Here is a 21,980-nt window from a genome sequence, read left to right on the forward strand (position 1 = left end):
CCAGATTGCTTCTCTCCTAGATCAGTTTCCATCCATTGTTTCTTGTCTTTTGTTTCTTTGAAATGTATTGGATGAAAAACAGGGCTGAGACTGCTTGGACTGACAGCATCTCTTTTAACCCTTAAGACGTTTCAAGTGTTTATTTCTTGTAACATCCGTCCTGGAAGTTAGTATCCTGCTTTGTTTCTTGCTAGTCTGAAAAATGCTGAGAGAATAAAAAATGTTGATCATTGAAAATTATTTTATTGTATAGATCACTTACATTTACCATGTTTGTCACTGTCTGCTTCCTACAACAGGAGGGAGTAACTGGCTCAAGGTCACCCAGCTGGCTTTGGGACTAAAACTTGGGCTCTCAGGTTTCTAGCCTGGTATTTCAACCAGTACACGAAACTGGCTGTGTGTTTTAGATGAATATATTAATATTTTGAGTTTTCCTTCCCCTATATTTCACATGTTTATATTGCAATGGAACTAAAACCTTGGTAATTATACTACTCCGGTTGTCTGCTGAGTCAGAGTTTATAGTTCCACCATACATAATATTAAAACACACAACATAGTACAATATTCCTATGCCAAACAATCATAAAACTACTAATCTATAATGAGAACAGAATTAATGTTAAATTCAAATTGGAACTACGAAGGATGAAAATCAAATCAAATACAATGAAACAACTAAGCCAGATGACCCAATGAAGAGCAAAAGTTGTTAGGAGCAATTGTGCTGGTGGGAAAGGACTTGGGGGGACACCCCCCTTCATTAAAGCCAGGGAAACCAGGACGTCCTTTCTTACCATCTGGCCAGGAGCCCCCCAGAGTGGCTACCTTCACACCAGGCCAGGGCTCTTGCTTGCACAGGTGTCCTTCAAGGCCCAGGGAGAGGCTGGGGCTTCCAGCCTGATTCCCAGGACGGTTTCACTCTGGGAATATAAGGGAGTATAAGGGGGAATTGGGGCCTTTACCTAATTTAAAGGGTCTGTATAACAAACTGGATCATAAACTCGATAGGTGGAGAGGTTACCTAACACATTAGGCCATGAACAAAAAAGAAGGGAATGGAGTTTGTGGGGTCTTCCCTAGAGGCTCCCGATGACATCCTTGAGATGGGTCTCAAGTGCAGGAGCAACGGTAGTTTCCCGGATGCGCCGTACTCTTGGCACCGTACTCGGGCCTTCCTGCACAGGACATGAGATCCTGCTGCTCTGGCAGCGGTGGGGAAGGGAATGGGATCCGCCGCTCAGCCTAATCCACCTCACGGTGGTGGTTGAAGGGGAAACGGAGGAAGCAGCATGCTTGCAAAAATAAGCGCCTTAAACATCTAAAACCAGCGCGGTGATCGCGGGCGCCCTTGACTGAATTGGGGCAGGAGGGGTTTCCGAAGGCGGGGCTGCTGCTGCTGCGTTTAACGGGGGGTTCGCACCGCCCCCTCCCAGTTCTTCACCCCGCCTGGACTTCCGCCTGCCCGGAGGCCTCGCAGCCGCCCCGCGACTTCAGTTTGAAACTTTCTGCTCAGGGCACGAAACGCAACCAAAAAACGCTAGAAAACGCAGAAACCACGAAACCTCCGGGAAAAGCAGCCGCGCAGCAGCCGGGCCGCCAGGCTAGGGCTCGTCACCCGCGGTAAGGCCGGGCTCGGGATGCCGGCCGCGCTCCGGCCCCAGATCTGGGGATGCCTCTCGCCGACCGCTCCGGGCTCCCCGCCTCTGCCGCTCAGCTCAGCTGGCCGCCCGCCAGCCCTGCTGCCCGCCCCGCCCCTGGAGCCGAACCGCCCGGCAACGGCGCTTCCGGCGAAGAGTGGCGGCTCCAGGCCCGGCGGGCTGCCTGGCCCGCCCGAAGGACCAGCGCATCCCCAGCCCCTCGGGGCCTCCCTGCGGCCCCTCTCTCCCCGGAGCGCCCCGCGGAAGAGGGCGCTGCGTTATGGAGCATCGCGGGCGGCGGGACGCCGGGCCTGGTAGGCCGACGCATAAGCTGGGGCTGCGCTCCAGTGCCCACTGGCTCCGACGCCTGCCAGAAGCCTCCGGCTGAAGCGCGGCGGGGACTCAAGGGGAGGCCCCTTCCCGCTTCTGGAAGACGCCGGGGAGGGGGTTGCCTTGGCCTCCTCTCGGGGCTCTACTGTGAGGGCAACGGACCCGGGGCTGCTCTCCGCGGGGCTCCCCCTTTTTTCTCTAGGTAGACTCCCCCGCCAGGAAGGCAATGGCCTGCTTGTCCGGGAGGCCTTCCCTGCAGAAGCGGGGGGGGGGGGGCACCGAGGAGGGGCTTCTCCCCCTGGGCCTTTATTTCTGCTCCAGGACCTCAGCCAGAGCATCAACACTTGGGGAGGCCGGAGGGTGGAGGTCTTGAAAGCAGCTGTTTTGTGGTGGGGAGCGGGTGACAAACCCAGGCACCCCTTGTTGTCCCCACAGGGTCCCGTTTGTGGGCAGAGATCACCAGGCCTTTCCCTGAAGCAGAAGTGCCCACGCACGTGCCCACGCATCACCTGCTTCTGGCTCAGCCTGGCAGTGCAGATCAAGAGGAGGAGGGTGAGGAGGTGCCCGGCAGCCTGGCCCACCTGGCCCAAGCAGACAACACCTACCTGGGGATGAGCTGCTGCCTGCGCACACCAGGCCTCCAAGCGGTCCCAGATCCGGCCAGGGGGGCTTTCTCCTACTGGGCCAGGGGAAGCAGTGTGGCCCATCAGCGCAAGACAGTGGACAACCTGCTGCAACACCAACATTGCTTGCGCTTAGCTCGGCACTACTGCCGGCGCCTTAAAGCGGCTTCTGACTTTGTGCGCCGCTTGATGGAAGCTGAGTGCTGTTTTCTGACACCGGCCAGCAGGCAGAGCACTGATGGGGGCCTCCTGCTGCGGGGACTCTGCCAGGAGCTGCGGGTTCACACCTCTCACTGGGGCTGCCTGCAGTGCCACCTGCACAGGGACCCCTGGCTGAGGCCCCTGCTGCTTCAGCAGCCTGAGGCTGTGCAGCGCATGAAGCAGTCCCTCAGGGTGCTGGCCCTGCAGGCGCTCTGCCTCCTGGAGAGATGCTTGGAGGCCCTGCTGCAGCACTCGGCCCCTGCCCCCATCCTTCTGCTCTCAGAGGCCTTCCGGGGCCTGGAGAGCTACAACCAGGGGCTGAGCGAGTGGGGCCTGCAGGGAGCCAAGCCGGGGCCTGGGGCTCCAGGGCAACAAGGGGTGCAGGCCTTCTCTGTGGAGAGGGTGCTGGCTGTCTTGGCTGCTGAAAGAGGACGCCTGGCCGGCGAGAGACTGTCTCTGCTGCTCCCTTGGCAGCAGGCAGGGACCAGCAATCCAAGGCCCACAGCCGCTGATACTTCTGGGGCGGGTGAGGGCCTCCCTGCACACCTGCAGACCTTGTGCCGAGAGGAGGAGGCGGCGGTCACAGCTCTGCTGCCAGAATTGCTTGCATCTACTGGCGGCCTGAGACATCGCCTCCTCCACCGGCCCAAATGGGACCAGCCCCAGGGGCCCCCCGATGCAGCTCAGGCCCTGGCCCCTACCCCACTCCCCAGGTGGAAGTCTTCTGATTGGCTGGATGCTTCCTTTGCCGAAGCGGCTGCAATGCTCTGCGCCGAATACCGGCCCCTCTTCTGGAAAGCAGTGTCAATTTCCTGGGTGCGCCAGCTGGAGCTCCAAGCGCACCGGGCTCGGTTTCATAGGGGAGCCGGGGCTGCCCTGGGCCAGCAGGTGACCGACGCTCTGGTGGAGGGTAAGTCAGGCACGGGGGGAGGGGAGGTCAGGGAGATGCAGGCAGCTCCAGAGGTTTCTGCAGGACCTTGAAATGCCTCCTTGGGCCCTGGCTCTGCCTGTCTGAGGTCTGCCCTGGTCAGATGAAGACTGGATCCTCAAGCATTCAGATAGTGTAAGAAATGTAGCATGGCAGCAGGATTCCCATTTTCTGGAGATATTTGTTTCTTGCCAGTGGAATATTTCGTGGGATTTTTTCTCTTGAGTGGATTTTGGCTGTGTGACACTCAAAACGTTTCCCAGCACAAGTGTTGCCATCTTGGCCCCAATAAGTGCGACTGGAGGAGATGTGGCTTGTTCTCTGCCTGTCCCCAAGTTGGGGTGTTTCTATTTTCGGCATGGGGAGGGCTTCTCTTCCAAGAACATTCTCCACTCAGAGTTCCTGTTCTGTGGGCGGCAGAGGTGCCTTCCATGGAGGGGACTGTGAAGCTTTGGACACCTTGTGTGTGTTGACATCCACATAGGCCCTTTTATGCGTGCTTCATGAAGCACAGGGTGGAGTTTGCATAGCTATGCATGTTGGTCATTTTGATGAACGCTTTGGAATTTGGCAGCTCTCAGACCTTCCACCTCAACCTCCCCGATGCCAGGGAATGTCCCCCAGGAGGGCCCCGCCTGCCTGCTCTCAGACTCTCTACCTGCCCCATGAAGTTCTGCCCTCCTTCGTCTTTCCCAGGACGAACAAAGGCTTTGCCTCCTGTCAGACTGAAACTATCATGAACGTCTGTTTCTGCTTCCAGCTTGCCTGCCTGTGGAGGCTGCAGAGGAACTGAAGGATGTGGCACTTTGCCTGCTCAAGCGTGATGCCCTGTGGCAATGGGACCCAGGTAGGGTCCTCATGGGGGAGAGTCGGGGTGGGTGGGCTGTGGGCAGCCTGGGTTGTGATGGCTCAGGTTGGGCCAATTCCCATCCTGTTTGGGAGCCATCAGGGTTACTGATGCAGGGAGAACTGCATTCCGACCCTCTTTGCCCAGGGTTCTGCCACGCTCTGGGCTCCAGCCTTGTGGACAGATGCTTTCCCAAGCCCACGACTGTGGCCTGCAGCCAGACAGGGCAGGTTTTGCAGAGCCTCTTCCTGCTCCTGGCCTTTAGCCTGAGATGCCTGGAGATCCAGCCTTTCCATAGTGGCCCAGGTGGGTCTTTCAGCTTGTTCTTTGCCTTGGTGTTAAGGGGAGGCAGGTGGGGAGGGCTCTTTGCCAGCTGAGCTGGTTTCTCTTTCACAGGGCAGCACCTGATCCCTGCCAGCTTCCATCTGCATCTGCTTTCTCTTGCGGTGGTTACCTGCCATGCCTCTTCCTACTGGACCATGAGCAAAGCCTACCAGTACTTGGCCTCCTGGTCCCTCGGCCAGTTCTTCCTTGTGGTCCAAGGGGATCTGCAGGTAACCTGAGCCCTCCTAGCCCGCAGTTGACAGAAGCAGGCCTCGGTTTTCCTCGGTTGTATTGTATCCAATGGAGCCTGGAAGGAGGCCTTCTGGAACTCACTATTCCAAAGACAGGAGTTTTTGATGGGCCTCGCCATGCAAGCGTTCCAGAAGAAGGGTGGTTGAGATGAGAGGACTGCCTGGGTGGGAGCCCCAAAGGAAGTTCCTTGTTGTAACCTGCAAGGACAGAAGCTTTTTTCTTGCAGCTGCTGAAAACTGAAGCCAGGAAGATGTTGGTGCTGGTGAGCAGAGCCTTCTTGGAGGACAGGTGGAAGCAGAGCCCTCTGGCCTCTCATCGGGAGCGGGAGCTGAGTCTGCAAGTCCATTCGGCAATCACCAGCATCCAAGTAAGCCTGTGGCCTTGGAGAGCTGGAGTGAGGAGCCTGTGGCCCAGGAAGGTTGTTGTCTATTGGGGCAATTGAGGAGTCCAACAAGGTCAGGAGATGCCGCCATAGGCTTTCTACCTTTGTGCAGGAACCCTGGTCCTAGCAGGCCCATAAGGATGCTTGAAAGTCAGCTCTGGTCTCCATTGCTTGAAATCTCAGCTGTTTTGGTGGAGGCAGAAACTCCACGTTGCTTCCCTTCATCCTCTCCACTTACTTCTTCAGGGCAGCTGCAGCAGCAGCAAGAGGAGCAATGCTGCATACCAGGGTCTGCCTCCCCTAGTTATTTGTGGGTGAAGAGATGATAAGTTCATCAGAAGAGCCCTTAGCCTGATTTCATCTTCGGCTGCTCTAGTTTGTGGGGGGTGGGGGGCAACTGAATGCCCTGGAGAAGCTAGCGGGCCTCAACCAGAGAATGAGAGGCCCCTTCCACTCCTGGTAATCAGTGTCGTTAACCTTGTAATTCAAGGCATAGCAACAGTTACCCATATTAGAGCACTCAGTCCTCCATGTAGGGGTGCAGTCCCCTTTAAAATTTGTAACACTTTGCTAAGGTCAAGCAGATGACCTCCCTGGCAGCCCCCCCACTTGGCTCCCGATCTATGGAAATATTCCTTTTTTGCCGTTGGAGGCATTTATTGCAGGCTGCAGCTCATTCTGAGCCCTTCCTCACATGTTCTCGGCAGTATCTGATAACTTTAAATGTCTCCCCTTTTTTCTTTGAAGAGCTAAGCTTTTCAATCGGCACCTTTTAGTATCCTATTTAGTGTTTACTATCCTGTTTGCTGCTTTCTCCACTGTGTTGGAAGTCCTGTTCTTATATTGAATTCTAGACTCTTCTAGCCCTCCTCCCCTTTTTTTTCTTTAGTTTAATGTCCACCACTTGCTGAAATTGGTGAGGTGCCTACAGAACCTGTCCTCAGTCTTTGTGAGAAGTGGCCCCTCTAGCCTTCTTGTGGGGGGAGGTAGCAGAGCCCACGCTCAAGGAAGAAAACCTGCCTTGCTGGCAACATCTATGTAGTCTGTCACTTTCCACCCCTTCAAAGACTCAGCAAAACTTTGGCAGCCTTCCGTGTTTCCTCAAAGTCTCTGGAGAGCCAGTCAGGTCTCACCACAACCTTGTTCACTCCCAGATGGGTCTTTTGTTAATTACAGCTTGGTTGAAAGATCTTGGCAGCTTCTCTGCTACGCTAACCCTGGCAGAGGAGACATCACATGAGGCTTGGCTCCTCCCTTGCTGGTCTTCCTGAGTCGCCCTTGAATTTCTGGGGCCTGTGGGTGTGTGTGTGGGGGGGGGGGGAAGCAAGGCTTACCTGCTCTGCAGAGCTGTGGGTGGCCCTGAGAGCTGCTGCCAGTTGCTGGCCTCAGTCGGCCCAGAGAGGAACCTGATCTCTTGTTCCTGGACTCACAGCTTCCCCTTGTTCTCCTCCCCAGTTTTTCTTCTCTGACTGTCCTAAGGAGCTTTTCTTGCTTCCCCAGGGGAATCTCCCTCCCTTCCTCCCTCCCTTCCTCCCTCCCGGAGCCCTGAGCCTTTCTGCGAGGCTTTCTTCTCTGCCTGAGGTGGCTCCGGCCTGGTGTGCTTGTTTCCCGTTTGCTCTGGTCAGGAGCTCCCAGGTGATGCTCGGCTGGTGAAACTTTGGCTTGGAATTTCTGAGGAGGATCCGGTCAAAGAAGCTGGTTATAGAGAAGTAATAAGGGCAGTTAAAGGGCTAGAAGCCAGATCTTGGGATGAGAAGACTGGAGTGTGCAGAAGAACTCTTCAAAAACTCACAGAAGGTCCCAGAAATTGTTCACAATTCTTCTCAGCCACCCCTAAGAATATAGAAGTGTAGATTTATTTACAGTACTTCATTTCTGTGCCTTGCTTTCTGAAACTCAAGCTGGTGCAAATAATACTTCTTCCTCCAATGTCTCCCAACTATCCGGTGGGGTGGATCCAGCCAAGAAAGGGGACTGGCCCAAAGTCATCAGCTGGCTTGAGCTTGCAGCCTCCCAGATACACCATATTGTGGGCTGCAGGAAGGCCGGTTCCAGCTTAATGTTACAAGAGATTTTCCGACAGATCAAGGCAATTTCACAGAGAAGGTAGTTCCTTGACTGGGTGGGCCCAGGCAGAAGTGGGGCAGTTGAGTTTGTTCCCTGGGCAAAGCGGGGGAGTGGGGCTCTAAAGACCTCACTGATGTCTTGAGCCTGGAGGAGGAGGAGGAGGAGAATGCAGGAGAAAACAAACTTGGGTTCCTGGCATGGGCAGGCCTGGGGCTGGGCCAGGATAGTGGCATGAGGCAGTCCAGAGTTGCACATGCCACCCTTTCTCACCCACAGCTTTTTGCAAATGACGTGCTGGAGTTGTTTTGTTTGGACTGCAGACGTGTGTCAGCAGAGGTCTTTGGACAGGCCATGCCGCTTGGCAAATACTGGCGTCTCGCCCTCCAGGCAGGTATGCGTGAACGGAAGGTGGCAGAGGTCTAGGGCTCTCTTTGCAAGGCTGGGCACTGGTGGTTCATTCAGGCTGGCCAAACCTGTTCCTCTGACCAGCAGGAGGGTTTGCACATCCTGGAACATGTGGCTCTCCTTCAAACAGCAAGGAGGGGATTTGCAGACCATCCCAAGGGGTGGGGGGACCGGGTGCTGAAGAGGGACAGCAGCCGTTGCCTGCCTCTGACTGCGCCTGCCCTCCCTTGCCCTGTCCTTGCAGAGCCGCCTTCCGCTGCCAGTGAGTATGCCCAGGCTGCAGCCCAAGCTGTCCTAGCTCCAGTCTTGCAAGGCGTCCGGTGGCTGCCCCAGGATTCTCAGGCTCTGGTCCTCAGCCAGGTCACAACGGCCTTCTTGGAAGTCTGGATGGAGCACATTCTGGCCCAGAAGATCAAGTTCAGGTGAGTTGGCCTGTCGGAGAGCCTTTGGCTGGGTGGGCTGGTCCGGCCAGCAGACACCCTTTGTCAACTGACCCTTTCAGCCTCCAGGGAGCCCTGCAGCTGAAGCGGGACTTCGATCTAGTGCGCAGAGCCCTGCAGTTGGAGGAGTATGAGCTGCCCACAGAGGTGAAGCAGCTGGTTTTCTCCCTTCGGGTCTTCCAACAAATGGACAACGCTGTCGCCTGCCTCCTCCAGCAGCCCAGCAAGGGCACCTTGTCCTCACGCACCTGGGACACCCTGCAGAAGTGCTGTGAGTGCCGCCGGGGGGGGTTGTGGGAGGCAGAGCTGCAGGAGGGTGGTGGGTACTTTGCCCTCTCATCCATGTGGCCCTATGGAAGGGGGGCACTTGACTGGCTAGAGTGGAATGGGCAAAGGCTGGGATTTGGAGCCACAGGCCACAGAAGGGTCCCAGCTCAGGGGAAAGAGCTGGGCATGGCTGGCATGGCTGGGAAAGAGCCCCAGATACCCCAGTGCAAGAGCTCTTAGTGCTCACCAATCTATGCTGCCCAGGGTTCTTGCCATGGCTGGCTCTCTTGCTTGGTGGCCTTTGTCCTGCTGCCTCTGCTGAGTCCCCCCCACTTCCTCCTCCTCCACTTCAGGCTCACGTGATCGGATGCGGTCGTGGCATGGCAGCCCAGGCAGCCTGAGCAACCTGGAACACCTGGAAGGGCTGTCCGTCCATGCTCGAGTTGGGCCAGAGAGCTGGGCAGCTGACTTGCTGAGCCGTGCCCCAGGGGGTGGCACAAGCTCCGAGACCTACCTGAGCCTGGCCCAGCAGGAGTGGCTGGCGCTGCGGCTGCATGGGGCCCGCCACTGGTGGATGCCCGCCCTCTCATGCATGAACCACCCTTCAGAGGCTTGAGCAGCAGCCGTGGATCCAGCTGGCTTTCCAGCACCTGATCTCTGCCTGCCCTGCATGAAACAGCCCTCCCTCCTTTGGGACGTCTGAGTTGCTGGGCCTTCCAGCCTCCCTGAAAGTGGGGGCTGGAGTTGTGGGAAGGAGGGCTTTCTTGCTCCAGCAAGATTATGCAAACCCCCACCCCCCGATTTTGATGAGCAAATCCACAAGAAGCAGCCTCTTGCTCTGACTCAGAGCAATTCCTCGTCCTGGCTGGGCATTCTGCAGGATGAAAGAGGCTGGGCTGGGCTGTAGGATGTGGGAACAACTGGTCTGGCTCCTGGGCCGCCTTCTGCTTGAAAGAGGAGGGAGCCAGGTGAGGGGCTGGTCCTGCAGGACACTCACCGTCTTGGTTCTGTTACCCTTTCCCCTTTAGGGGGCATCTGGGACTCGAGTGCTAGTAAGTGCAATTGGGGTATTTCTTGGGGTGTTTGGGAAGGGGAGGGGGAGGCCTGTGCAGGTGATGCAAAGGCCTGGCCACCTCCACTGCCTGCCCAGCCTGCCTTGCAGGAGACGCACAGATGTTATGGCTTGGTCTCTGCTTCTGTGAGGCCAGATTTTCTCTCCTCAGGCAGGGATCTGAAGGTGCGCCATTTGTCCCTAGCCCTCCAAATCCTTTTCCTCTTTGAGGCATCTGCGTCTGACCATCCAACGTCTTGGCCTTAACAAAAGTTGTTACCTCTCAGACACCAAAAAGCCCTGGGTGGTTGCTGGTCTTTTGAAGCTTTTGGCAGCTGTTTGTCTCTACACTGTTGCTGGGCGGCCAGAGGAGGCAGCCGGGTGGCAGCTCAGGCAGGTGTCCTGATGCTCAGGGAGACTCGGGAGCCCCTTCCTGGCCCGATGGCCTCAGAGGCTGGCTGTCAGTGATACATTTGGAGATCTTGGCCTGGCAGAAACAGATTACTGATTTCTACATTCATCTTGTGTGAAAGATGAAAGGCTAAAAAAATAAAGGTTATGATATACCTCGCAGCTTCCCAAGGTGGTTTGTTCTATAGATAGCATCTCTCTGGGGAAACCCGGTGTCATCTTTGGTTGGGGTTTATTTTTCTTGGCTGATTTTGTTATATGAAGTCAGCCTATGGTTAGTTTATGGTTTGGTGCAATGTGTGGACACAGAACATGGGTTAAATTGGTTAAGTATACAAAGGCAGCCCTATTCAATCCCTGAGCCTGAACCTGGCAAATGTCATCGATGCAAGAGTTGATCCAGCAAGACTGGACTGAAAAGCTGCCCACTACCCTGGCCTGGGTTCCCCCCTCCCCAAAGGCCTCGGAGGTGCTATTCTTGACCTGCCCAACCACAGAGCGGCAGGCTTTTTCTGATTTTAAGCGAAAGGAAACCTCTCAGACATATCTGGAATTTAAAGAGAAAAAGGCTTTTAATACATTCTGAGAAAAAGGTAGGATTTTGTGTCGGGAGAGGCCGATCAGGCAACACCAGGTCCCACCCGGAGGTGGATTCAGTAGGTCCTGCTTTCCTCCCTCCCCGAAGAGGTTCGCCAATGCAGCAGTTCTTGACGGCTATTGCCCGAGTTTCCTTCGGGGCAAATGGGGTGGTTGGGCTGGGGGAGGGAAAGTGGGGCTGAGCGGAGCCCGCCAAGACTGGGGAGACGGCAGCTGGAGAATACGGTCCCGCTTTCCCGATCGCCCCGGAGACGGAGGCTGTCCATGGGGAAGGGGGGACGTTGGGCATCACGAGCGCTGCCCGCCAGGCTTTCCCGCAGGGCGGGCGGGCGGGCTGGCTGGGGGATTGCGGGGGGTTCGAGCCCATCCTTTTTCCCCTTCAACAGCCCTTTGCCTTCTTGCCTGAAGAAGCTTTTTGGATGAGAAGCGAAACGTCTTCAAGGAAAAAAACAAGGTCCGGTTGCCTTTTGAAGGGGGGGAGAAAAAGCACCTTTGGGATAACCGTGTCCCAAAGCGCTGGGAAACAGGCTGTGCCGCAACCAGGCCGGGAGGGAACCGGCGGAGCAGCGAGCACGGCTTCCCGGGACAGCCACGACCGAGCCCTCTGCGGGAAAGCGCCACGCCGGCCGGACTACCAGTTCCGGCAGCCTCGGCGCCCTCGGCCCCGCCTCCTCCGGCCGCACTTCCGGCGGGGCGGGGCGGGGCGGCAGCGGCTGGCTGGCCTCTCTCTCGCGCTCCTCATGTCGGCCTCGGCCATCCCGGCCAGTTCGGGGGAGCTGCTACGGGGCGAGCGCGGCCCCTTCCCGCCGGCAAGTGCCGCGCCCCTCCCTGCGCACTGGGCCCCGTCCGGGCGGGGGCGGCTCCCCGCCGCGGCGCTGCCATTGGCCGCCCTCCTGGCCGCCCCCTCCCCCCGCGGGCGCGGCGGGGAAGCGGCCCCCGGCCTGCTCCGTCCCGCCGAGCGGCTGCCCCGGCCCCGATTCCCGGGCGGCCCAGAAGGCGAGCGCTGGCTGGGCGGGAAGCTCCTCGGGCTGCGTCCCCCGCCTGACTCCTTGCCTGCGCCCCCTCCCCCCAGCAGGTCCCGGACCGAGCGGGCGGCGAGGCGGCCGATGCGCTGGCCGAGGAGCTGGAGGGGGTGGACGGAGAGGCGCAGCCGTGGAGCCTGCAGGAGAAGGCGCTGCACGAAGCCCGGCTGAAGGCCAAGGGGAAGCGGCGGCTGCGGCGGACCTCCTCCCGCGATTCTCCTCGGGAAGGCCTCCCCGAAAAGGGGGAGCCGGAGCCGGAGCCCAGCAGCCCGAAGGGCAAGAACCACGACCGCAAGTCCCGCATGGGGAAGGGCCGCGGCCTGCCCAAGAAAGGTAGGGTGGCCCCCGGGCCAGTTCGCGGGGCGGCCCTGGAGCTCGGACGGTGCTGCCCGGGGAGCAGGCCTGACAGCCCCCTCCCTCTTTTCAGGCGGGGCAGGGGGCAAAGGCGTCTGGGGAGCGCCTGGGCTTGTCTACAGCTACCAGGAGCCGGATGCCCGGGACCCCAACTACGACGAGGCTGCACAGGTACCGCCTGGGGGGGCTGCGTTTAAAAAGCCTCCCGGGCAAAGCTTGGAAGTCCCGGCTGAGAGGGTGAAAGGAACAAAAAGGCCCACTGGGCCTTCACGGCCCCTCCACTTGGCCTGGCTGGAGAAGGCACTGTGCTGGGGGGGGTCCTTTAAAGCCACTGCTGGCCTCTTAGTTGTTCAGGAGGCTTGGTGTTCTCAGCCTCTTCTCTTGGAGGTCCCAGCTGAAGCAGACTTGGGCAGTGGTGATGGCCCAGAGGCCAGGTAGCTCTTGAAGGGTCAGGGCTGAGGCCAAGGAGAGGCTAGGCAGGAAGCCCAGGAAGGGGGCTCTTTAATGGCTGCTGGACTTTTTTAGGGAAAGACGGTCTATGCCACGGTGGTGCCTGAGCTGGAGGAAGAGGAGCTGGAGAAGACTGTGCAGCCGATGGTCCTGGAATATTTTGAGCACGGAGACACCCTGGAAGTGGTGGTGAGTCTTAGCAGGAGTAGAAACTCCCCCCCCCCAGTTTTTCCAGGCAGGGAACACCCCACTTGCAAGAGGGAGCCTCTGGACCTCCCACAGGCACAGAGCCTAAAAGAGGGGCTGGGTTGTCTAATCCAGCTCTTCCTTCCAGAGGCTCTAATTAGTACACTTGTCTCTAGTTGAGATCACTGAATTCAGGTTCACTCGGTCAGACAGTGGAACCAGGAGATTCAGTTGGAGAGCCAGCCAAAAGAAGAAAAAAGTGAAAGAGGGTGTCTTGATGAAAGTGGGGAGGAGGAAGGACGACCGTTTCTGAGGCTCTTTCAGGCTGGGCCAGGGTGCTGCCTTCAAGGACTTTCCTCCAAGCCCGTTTCCTCTCACTTGTGTTCAATCATCTTGGAAGTCTGCTTGAGAGGGAAGCCAGGAACTGCTCAGGGTGGCATTCCTGGCACAGGGGAGCATCAGGTGGGGTCCCAGCAGAAGAGCTGATGGAAGCAGCACCTCCAGCCTCCGAAATTAGCTTGACTTGCAGTCCTCTGGGTCTGAGGGCTCCTGTGAGGGCTGTTCTTAGGATCTCTCTTGCTGAAGCCAAAGCTTCATAAAAAGCTGACGGGTTTCTTTTTAAAAGTTCTTTTATATCTTGAAAGTTGGATAGAATTTTTAACACAGATGGTTTCTTTTAATTGGGTCGACTTCTCTGGAGCAGTTTGACCTGCTGTGTGTTTTGGCCTTTCATTGAAATGAGTATCTCTGCATTGTACAGGCCTTTTAAATCATGTGATTATCTTTGAAGATAATCTTGCCTTTACTAAAAGTGCAGCTCCTGCGAGTCAATTTAAATCCTTCACGCAAGACGAGTAAACTCAGTGTCTCTGCTGCTTGCAGAAGCCCTGAGAAGCATATGGGACGGGCTCCGGGGACCCAGCGAGGCCACACCTCAACTGGTAGAGGCACAGCCCTCACCCGACCCCTCTTCCCTCCTTTATCAGGAGCTGCTTCGGAATCTGAACTTGGGGGGACACAAGGCAGCCGTGTCCTCGCTGGCTGTGGTGCTCTCTCTAGAGGGGAAGGCCAGCCATCGTGAGCTGACTTCCCGCCTGCTCTCAGACTTGGTGGGGAAGGTGCTGAGTGCTGAGGACATCGCGGCTGCTTTCGACGGAATGCTGCACGACCTTCCCGACCTCATTCTTGACACACCTGAGGCGCCGCAGGTCAGTCCTTCCCAGGAAGGGGAAGGGGGGAGGGCTTTCCTCTTCTGAACACTGTGGCCCCTGACTTTAAGGCCCCTTGTCTTGCCTGTGCAGATGCTGGGTCAGTTCATTGCCCGGGCTGTGGCCGACCACGCGCTCCCCCTCAACTTCCTCGAGCGCTACAAGGGCCGTGTGGACTGTGAACACGCACGGTGAGAAGGCCGGCCTCATGCATGCCATGCACTCGGGTGGAGGGAGGGCCACCCCCAGGCTAATGGGAAGTGTGTGAGAGACACAAAACACACAGCCCGGCTCTTCCCTTGGTTGCTGGATATGCTTTTCTTTCCCTGCAGGGCTGCCCTGGATCGTGCTGCTGTCCTCCTGCGCATCAAACGAGACGTCAATCGGCTGGACAATGTGTGGGGCGTGGGGGGCGGCCAGAGGCCAGTTAAGCATCTGATCAAGGAGGTGAAGAGCTGGAAGTGGGGGGTCTTAGTTTGCCCTTGACTGCCTCTCTGGCGGTTCTCAAGAGGCCCTTGGATGCTTGGCCATCTGCAAAGTGCATGGGGTTCAAGATGGGGTGACTGACAGTGGAATGTCTTTGGAGACAGGCATGCGGAGGGAGGGAGGGAGGGAGGGAGGGAGGCTGCTCCATGCTCAAGGGAAACAAGCATGCAAAAGACCTGCGGGCCTCAGGAAGCAAAGGCTGCAAAATTGCAAGGCTGCAGGAGAATAAGAAACCATTTCCAGCAACAGTTCTTATTAATGAATTCAAGCTTGGTACTGAAAATAGCTAAATGGGCAAGTGCCAAACCCAGTTTATAAGACTTATTAAAATGCACTGGTGAAACACAGAGCTGCTCCCTGCCTAGGAAGGGGTGCTCCAATACATGGAATAAAGGAGAGGGTCCTTGGGGCCTCAGGAAGGATTGTGCGTAGTGCTGTGAAGTGGGAAGGGGGTACAGGAACTATAAAGAGTCGGGGGTGGGTGGGGCTGTGGGACTCCAGCAATCATATCCTGAAAGCAGAACCCATCCAGGCTGGGGTCTGGTGCAGAGCTCTTCTGCCCTCCAAAAAGTCTTGAGAAGTTGCACCCAAGACTTGACTGGACTGCAGCCCCTAACTCCCCTTCCCCAGATGAACCTCCTGCTGCGTGAATACCTGCTCTCTGGAGAGGTGTCTGAGGCTGAACGCTGCCTGCGCCAACTTGAGGTTCCCCACTTCCACCATGAGCTTATCTATGAGGTAAAGAAGGGCAGGAGCTCTCCTGTTCTGAAGCTGGTGGGAAGGGAGCACACACGATCAGGCAGGGCAGGGCAAGGCAGGGAGCTCTTGCCTCCTTGGTAGGCTGGTGCCTAGTAGGGCCTGCTTTGCTGGCCTCCGGGCTGATGGTCAGCAATCCCTGCCTTGCCCACTCTTGCTGTGTGCTCATGCTCCCCCCATGTTCGTGGCAGGCTGTGGTGATGGTGATGGAGTCTTCGGGAGATACGGCCGTTGCCATGATGGTGAAGCTGCTGAAAGTGCTGTGGCAGACGGGTCTGGTGACCCTGGATCAGATGAACCGGGTAAGACCTGGAGGGGCTCCAGCTGAGCCTTTGTGCCACCCACAGGGTGGTGGCTCCTGAGAACCTGCCTGTATCAAGCCCCCCTCTCCCCCTTGCCATCTGATTCAGGGCTTCCAGCGGGTCTACAATGAGCTTGGAGATATCAGTCTGGATGTGCCGCTGGCCCACAGCATTCTCGAGCGGATGGTGGATCTCTGCTTTGAGGAGGGTGTCATCACCAGGCAGCTGAGAGAGACCTGCCCTGCCCGGTAGGTCCTACCCAAGCCTTTTTGCCTGGGTGGGGGGAACCGTGTTGGCTTCAGGGAAGGACTGACACCGCCCGCCCACCCCCGACTATCTGTGAAACAGCTTCCTGGCCTGTTTAAAGAAAAATGTTGTGTCCAGATGTTCCTCTTTAAGGGCTGTTCTGCACACAAGAGGCAGCCAGTTGAGATGAGAGAGGATCAGATGGTCTTGTGAACAGCTCAGAGGACATGCTGGTCATCCTGCCCTGGCCTCTCACTCCCCTCCTTCTCCTCAGGGGCCGGAAACGCTTTGTCAGTGAAGGAGACGGCGGCCAAATCAAGCAATAACTGGAAGATTTCAGCACCCCCGCTTGCCCCCGCCCCCAGCAATGCCTTTAACCCAGCCAGACCTGCCAGTCAACAGAGGAGCCTAGAAACCTTTGCTGAGCACCCACTGTTCCCCTCCCTCCCTGAGCAGCATGTCCAGTGGGTGGGAGGTCTTTGTGGGGAGTGAGCTAGGGACATGCACTTCTGCCTGACCGATGGTGGTGGGGGGCATGGTTCCCTAGAAGCAGGAGAAAGAGGAAGGCTCATTCTCCCACAGGGCATATCCACCTGTCCACTCCCACAGTGCGGCTGCCACCAGCAGTGCCTCTCAGGAAGCCTCAGGCCAGCTGGAACTGTCGCAGTGGTGGTGGTGGGGCTGTTTGGATCTGCTGGGCAGCAGGGCTGAGAAGGCAGAGGAGGGGCACTTCCCTCGCAGCCTCTGGCTAGCACAAACCGGTTTGGTTCCTGCCTTGTGCAGGTAGTTCCAAGGCACTGTGGGAAGGACAGCTGACTCCCTGCAGCCAAAGAACCTCCTGTTCCCAGGACCCCTTAAAGCCCCCTTGCCATCCACAGCGGGGGAAGGGGGGGCCTGGCTGGGTTGAGAACTGAGGAGAGAGCAGCTGAGCACCACAGGGCTGATTCTGCCTGGGTTAAAGGGGAGCTGCTGCTGCTTGGCACTGCCCACAACTGGCAGAGAGGCTGAACAAATGGACATCAGTGTGGGAGGGAATTGTGCCAAACTGCTTAATGGTCTTGCAGGCAAAGGTTGTAGGGATGGGTGAGTCTAATGGGAAATTAAAATAAATGGTTTACTCAAAAGGGCTCAGGCATCTTGTCTCTTGCTGAAAACAGAATAGCTATTTGGTTATTTGTTTTTGGAAGTAAAGAGTGGCATCTCACTCACGAAAACATGAGTGTAAGGTGTCTTACAAGGAACCTCTCCTTCCCCCCAATGTACAGGATTCAATGTGCAGCTGGAACTCCTGAATAAATTCAAAGAAAGAGCCGTTTTCACATGAAATGCTCAATTGTGAAATTATAGATTTAGAACATAAAATCATAGGGCTGGAAGGGACCACTGGAGTCTAATGGTCCAACCCCCTGGTCAAGGCAGGAGTCTTACATCATCCTGGTCAAACTTGTCCAGTCTGTTTTTGAAGACCTTAATTGATGGAGTGGCCACAACTCCAGGAGACAAGCTGTTTCATTCTTTTCATACTTCTAGGCTGTCACTCTCTTTAACAAGCTTCCACCCATTATTTCTTGTCCTGCTCTCTGGTGCTTTGGAGAATGTCAATCTTCTCTGATGATTCCTCAGGTACTGAATAATAGTTTTCATGCCTCCCCCTAGTCCTCCTCTTCAATAGGCTAGACGTACCCAGCTCCCTCAACCATTCATCATACAAATTTAGCCTCCAGACTGTCATCTTCCTTGCTCTTCTCTGCATACTTTCTCGGGTCTCTTGTATGGTGACCAGAACTGTCACCAGTGTGATATAAAGTGTGATATAAAGCAGTATTATCATTTGTGATCTTGACAGAATAACTGTTAGGAAGGACCTTGGGGGGTTTCTACCCCATGCTCACAGAGAAGACCCTCTACCGTTTTAGACAAATGGCTGTCCAATCTCTTCTTAAAATCCTCCCAAATCCTTGGAGCGCTCAGTTTCTGAAGGGAAGGCCTTCCACTGATCGTTTTCACAGGGAGTTCCAGATTGCTCATCTCTCCTTGATTAGTTTCCATCTGTTGCTTCTGGTCCTGTGTTTGGGTGTTTAGAGAATAGATTGACTCCCTTTTTGTGGCACCTCTGAAATATTGGAAGACTGCTATCATTTGTCTGAAACTATGGCTTCTCCTGCTTGAGCTTGGACTAGAGGACCTCCGAGGTCCCTTCCAATTCTGTTATTTCCCTGGTTCAGTGATTTAGTCGCTTTGTCAAAAGCTGCGATAAGATTTGTCTCTGCATCATGAGGAGAAACGGGGGAAGATCGTCTTCAAGAAAGGCAGGGCTACTCTCGAACAAGCCGCCTTCACCTCCAAAGCAACGGCCGAGGTTGCAACCGGCAGGGAGGGGAGAGGCGCCGACCTGCTCCCGAATCAGGTGGATGCTTGGGCGCAGCTTCCCCTTCCCTGCGCTCCCCGTTGGGCTTAGCCAGCCGTCTCGAGCGCCGGTTGAGCCTCCGGCCTTAAGAGCGAAGCAGCCAGGCCGCCTCTTGAGGGACGGGAGGCCACAAGGAAGCTACCCCGGGAGCGCCAGACTCCACCCCCACTTCGGGGGCGAGGCTACGCCCCGAGCGGCGGGAACTCGCTTTCCCAGAGTGCCCCGGGGTGCGAAGGCGGCGCGAGGCCTGCCGGGAGAGGCGCAGGGACACGTCGGGGTGCGAGCGTGCGTGCGCCGGCCGGGGAGCGCGAAGACGGATGGCGCGCGAGCGGCGGCGGCGTGCGGGCCCGGAGGGCGTGCGGGCGCAGGAGCGGGGGCCCGCGCGGCGGGAGCACGGGACGGGCGGGGGCGCGAGGCCGGCGCTTTTGGTGCTGCCGGCGTTGCTGCTGCTGCTGCTGCTCGGCTGCGGCCTTTACGCCCGGTGGGGGCCCGCCGCACGCCTGGTGGTCCCGCACGCCTCGCCCCGCGTCCTCCAGCCCGGCAGCACCGGCCCTGCGGCCGCGCCCGCCCGCTTCTGGGGCTCCTACCGGCCCCAGGTCTACTTCGGCATGAAGACGCGCAGCCCGCGCTCGCCGGTGGCCGGTGAGGAGGCGGGAGGGGGGCTGTTGCGGCTGCCCGGCGGCCCTTGACCCGCCTGCTGCCGCCCGTCACTTGTGGGTCCTTCTCGCAGGCTTGATGTGGCTGCAGCAGCTGGAGGGGGACGTGAGGCTGCGGCACACCTGCGAACAGAGCGACGGCCTCCCTCGCTACGGCTGGCTGCTTCACGACGGCACCCATTTTGGGGTGCAGGAGATCCAAGACCTGGGCTTCAGCCTGCAGACGGAGTTTGTGAAGCGTCCCGGCGGGCAGCACGGCGGAGACTGGAGCTGGAGAGTGACGGTTCGCCCAGAAGTGAGTGGGGAGAAAGGGGCCTGTTCCACTAGCGCGGATTTCCTGAATGAAACGTTTCTTATTACGATGCGTCTGTTCCACTTCCTTCCCGGTGGGAGAAGGGCGGTTGGTGGCCTTCCGGCTGCTTGCCTGAGCAACGTGGCTGCCCTTAACTGCCATGCCAGGTCAAGCTTGGAAGTTCAGCTTGCAGCCTCCGATGACTGGAAAGGACTTATGGCAAGCCCCTCTCCTCCACACCATGTAAAAGGAAGCAAATAAAAGCTGTTTTTTTCTCTTGGCACTCCAGTTACAACCACAGCTGTAAGGAAGCAAGAAATTAAGGGGGTTGTCTGTTTTCTTGTGTCATCTTTGTGCATTTAGAGGACGGGGCCCAAGCCCCCCTTCATTTCCCTCCTTTTCTACATGGCAACCGATGGGCAAGGAAGACTGCAGCCTCTTATAAAGGAGAAGAGTCGGCTGGCATCACTAAGAGGACAGACAGAAGAATTGGGAAATTTCACTGTGACATTCAGGCCGCCCACCACAGAGGCTGGCATCCCTCTTTATGCCAGGTATGGAACATTGTTGCTCAGGGAGTGAGGGGCCAGGCTTTCCCACAGAGATTTCCCACAACCTTCTCTCTCCCACTAGGTACAATCACCTGCAGGCGATGGCGGAAGGACTGCATCGCCTGACTGACGTGGTGAAATCGAGCCTGAGTTCGCGGTTTTCCTACGCTCCACCGGGGCTTCCCAAGCGCCATTACTTTGGCGTGGATGTGTACCACAGCCAAGCTGGCGACAGAGAGTTACGCAGCCAGCTCCTAATTCACCAGGTGACGGTGGCTGTGCCCTGCCGCGTGGAAGTGGCTTTTGAGTCAGGCAGTGTGCCTGACCGGCCAGACCGGCTCCTGGCACAGACGCTGACGCAAGAGCTGGACAAACGTGTGGCCGCCTTTGAGCGGCGCTTTGAGGAGACCTTCGGCCTCTCCCGCAAGGGCTTCTCTGGGCAGGAGCAACACTTCGCCCGGGCTCTTCTCAGCAACATGCTGGGCGGGATGGGCTACTTCTATGGGCACTCACTGGTGCAGTCCCCCTACACAGAGGCCCCCCAGCCGTACCCTGCAGGGTCTCTCTTCACAGCAGTGCCCTCCCGCTCCTTCTTTCCCCGGGGCTTCCTGTGGGATGAAGGCTTCCACCAGCTCCTCCTCGCCCGCTGGGACCCAGCCCTGAGCCAGGAGGTGCTGGCTCACTGGTTCGACCTCATGAATGTTGAGGGTTGGATTCCCCGCGAGCAGATCCTGGGGGACGAAGCCCTGGCAAAGGTGCCTCTGGAGTTTGTGGTGCAGCACAGCCAGGCGGGCAACCCCCCCACTTTCTTCTTAGTGTTGCAGCAGCTGCTCAGGCAAGGGGCGGTGGAACAGAGCTACCTCCGCCGCATTTATCCTCGCCTGCAAAGCTGGTACAGCTGGTACAATCACACGCAGGCAGGACCCTTGCCCTACACCTTCCGATGGCGTGGCCGGGACCAGGACACTCAGCTTTTCCTGAACCCTAAAACCCTGACCTCTGGGCTGGATGATTATCCCAGGGCCTCCCACCCCTCGGAGGATGAGCGTCACCTGGATTTGCGCTGTTGGATGGCCGTAGCCTCCGCTGTGATGGCCGAGGTGGCCACACGGGTGGGAGAGGCGGAGAACGACTACACGCACATGGCTGAGTGGCTCACAGACAATGAACTGCTGGAGCGGCACCACTGGTCAGAGGGACTGAGCACGTTTGCTGACTATGGCAACCACACCCAGGCTGTGGCCCTGGAGCGCGAGCACCTTCGGCCCCCTCCTCCTGGCCAACCCTTGCCCATTCCAAGGCTGGTCCGAGTGGTCCGCAAGTCACCGCGGTTGCAATTTGTGGGAGGGGCTCTTGGCTATGTGAGCCTCTTCCCCCTGCTGCTGCAGCTCCTGCACCCCAATTCCCAGCAGCTGGGCAGCCTCCTGGCAGACATGAAGAACGAGCAGAAACTGTGGACACCCTTTGGCTTGCGTTCCCTGTCGCGTAGCAGCCCCTTCTACCTCAAACGCAACACAGAGCACGACCCCCCTTACTGGAGGGGAGCCATCTGGATCAACATGAACTACCTTGCAGTGCGGGCTTTGCATCACTATAGCCAAGTTGAGGGGCCCTACCAGGAGGAGGCAGCCAAGCTATACCATGAGCTGCGCACCAATGTCATTGGCAACGTCCTCCAGCAGTACCTGGACTCTGGCTATGTCTGGGAGCAGTATAACGACAGCACAGGACGCGGGCAAGGGTGTTATCCCTTCACGGGCTGGTCAGCTCTGGTTGTGCTCATGATGGCAGAAGAATACTGATTAGCCCGCTGGTGCTCCTGTATCCCTGGGCAGCTCAGCTGGAGTGGCTGGTGCAGGATTCTGGCAAAGGGACACGGGCGTTGACCTTTCCCTCTGCCCTGCTTTGAGGGTTGGCATTCAACTCGGAGAGTAAAGTGGCAGTGCCTAGATGTAAGCAATTTCATATTGAAATAAAGCCGAGAAGCTTAAAAGCTTTAGCTCCCCTCCTTTGGAAGCCTGGGCAGCAAAGCCATCCCTAGTTTTTGAATGGCTGGACAGGAGGGGGTGGGTGACAACTCCATATGGCCCTATAGAAAAGGGAGGGGGGTTACTGCTACCGCCAAGAGACAAAACCCCAGTAGCCGCTCTTCCACAGGCTCTCTGAAGCCAGCTTAGTAGGCTGGCCTGCTTCATCCACCACTGAAGGGAACGTTCTCCATGCCATTTAGAGCAGCTTCACATGATGAATGAACCTGGCAGGCTGGATGTTACAACTGGTTATTACACTGATGCCC

General features: G+C 57.3%; 3 protein-coding genes across 7 annotated transcripts; all 3 read left to right on the forward strand.

Annotated features, from left to right (window-relative positions):
• Nucleotides 1-1,178: 1,178 nt before the first annotated feature.
• CCDC142 (coiled-coil domain containing 142) lies at nt 1,179-10,327 on the forward strand. 3 transcript variants are annotated; one of them, XM_058191995.1, is made up of 10 exons: nt 1,179-1,626; nt 2,409-3,707; nt 4,486-4,572; nt 4,720-4,878; nt 4,969-5,126; nt 5,375-5,515; nt 7,874-7,988; nt 8,247-8,424; nt 8,505-8,713; nt 9,063-10,327. In XM_058191995.1, the coding sequence occupies exons 2-10, from the start codon at nt 2,585-2,587 to the stop codon at nt 9,323-9,325; spliced, it is 2,433 nt and encodes an 810-aa protein (XP_058047978.1). In that variant the 5' UTR covers nt 1,179-1,626; nt 2,409-2,584; the 3' UTR covers nt 9,326-10,327. The 3 variants fall into 3 exon arrangements, with proteins under 3 accessions (XP_058047978.1, XP_058047977.1, XP_058047979.1); XM_058191994.1 differs by lacking the exon at nt 1,179-1,626 and adding an exon at nt 1,637-1,957; XM_058191996.1 differs by lacking the exons at nt 1,179-1,626; nt 9,063-10,327 and adding an exon at nt 1,637-1,957 and having other exon boundaries at nt 8,512-8,676.
• Nucleotides 10,328-11,172: 845 nt separating this feature from the next.
• LOC131202757 (programmed cell death protein 4-like) lies at nt 11,173-16,905 on the forward strand. Its single transcript, XM_058192000.1, has 11 exons — nt 11,173-11,577; nt 11,844-12,123; nt 12,218-12,315; nt 12,670-12,783; nt 13,767-13,988; nt 14,082-14,179; nt 14,321-14,435; nt 15,105-15,212; nt 15,422-15,532; nt 15,641-15,780; nt 16,053-16,905. Exons 1-11 carry the CDS (start codon nt 11,188-11,190, stop codon nt 16,102-16,104), a joined length of 1,728 nt encoding a protein of 575 aa, XP_058047983.1. The 5' UTR covers nt 11,173-11,187; the 3' UTR covers nt 16,105-16,905.
• On the forward strand, nt 15,642-21,677 carry MOGS (mannosyl-oligosaccharide glucosidase). Of its 3 annotated transcripts, none has more exons than XM_058191998.1 (4): nt 15,642-15,780; nt 18,916-19,136; nt 19,497-19,687; nt 19,767-21,677. In XM_058191998.1, the coding sequence occupies exons 2-4, from the start codon at nt 18,921-18,923 to the stop codon at nt 21,484-21,486; spliced, it is 2,127 nt and encodes a 708-aa protein (XP_058047981.1). In that variant the 5' UTR covers nt 15,642-15,780; nt 18,916-18,920; the 3' UTR covers nt 21,487-21,677. The 3 variants fall into 3 exon arrangements, with proteins under 3 accessions (XP_058047981.1, XP_058047980.1, XP_058047982.1); XM_058191997.1 differs by lacking the exon at nt 15,642-15,780 and adding an exon at nt 17,055-18,827; XM_058191999.1 differs by lacking the exon at nt 15,642-15,780 and adding an exon at nt 17,055-18,185.
• Nucleotides 21,678-21,980: the final 303 nt, after the last annotated feature.

Source organism: Ahaetulla prasina, chromosome 8, assembly GCF_028640845.1.
Source record: "Ahaetulla prasina isolate Xishuangbanna chromosome 8, ASM2864084v1, whole genome shotgun sequence".
Taxonomy (NCBI): domain Eukaryota; kingdom Metazoa; phylum Chordata; class Lepidosauria; order Squamata; family Colubridae; genus Ahaetulla; species Ahaetulla prasina.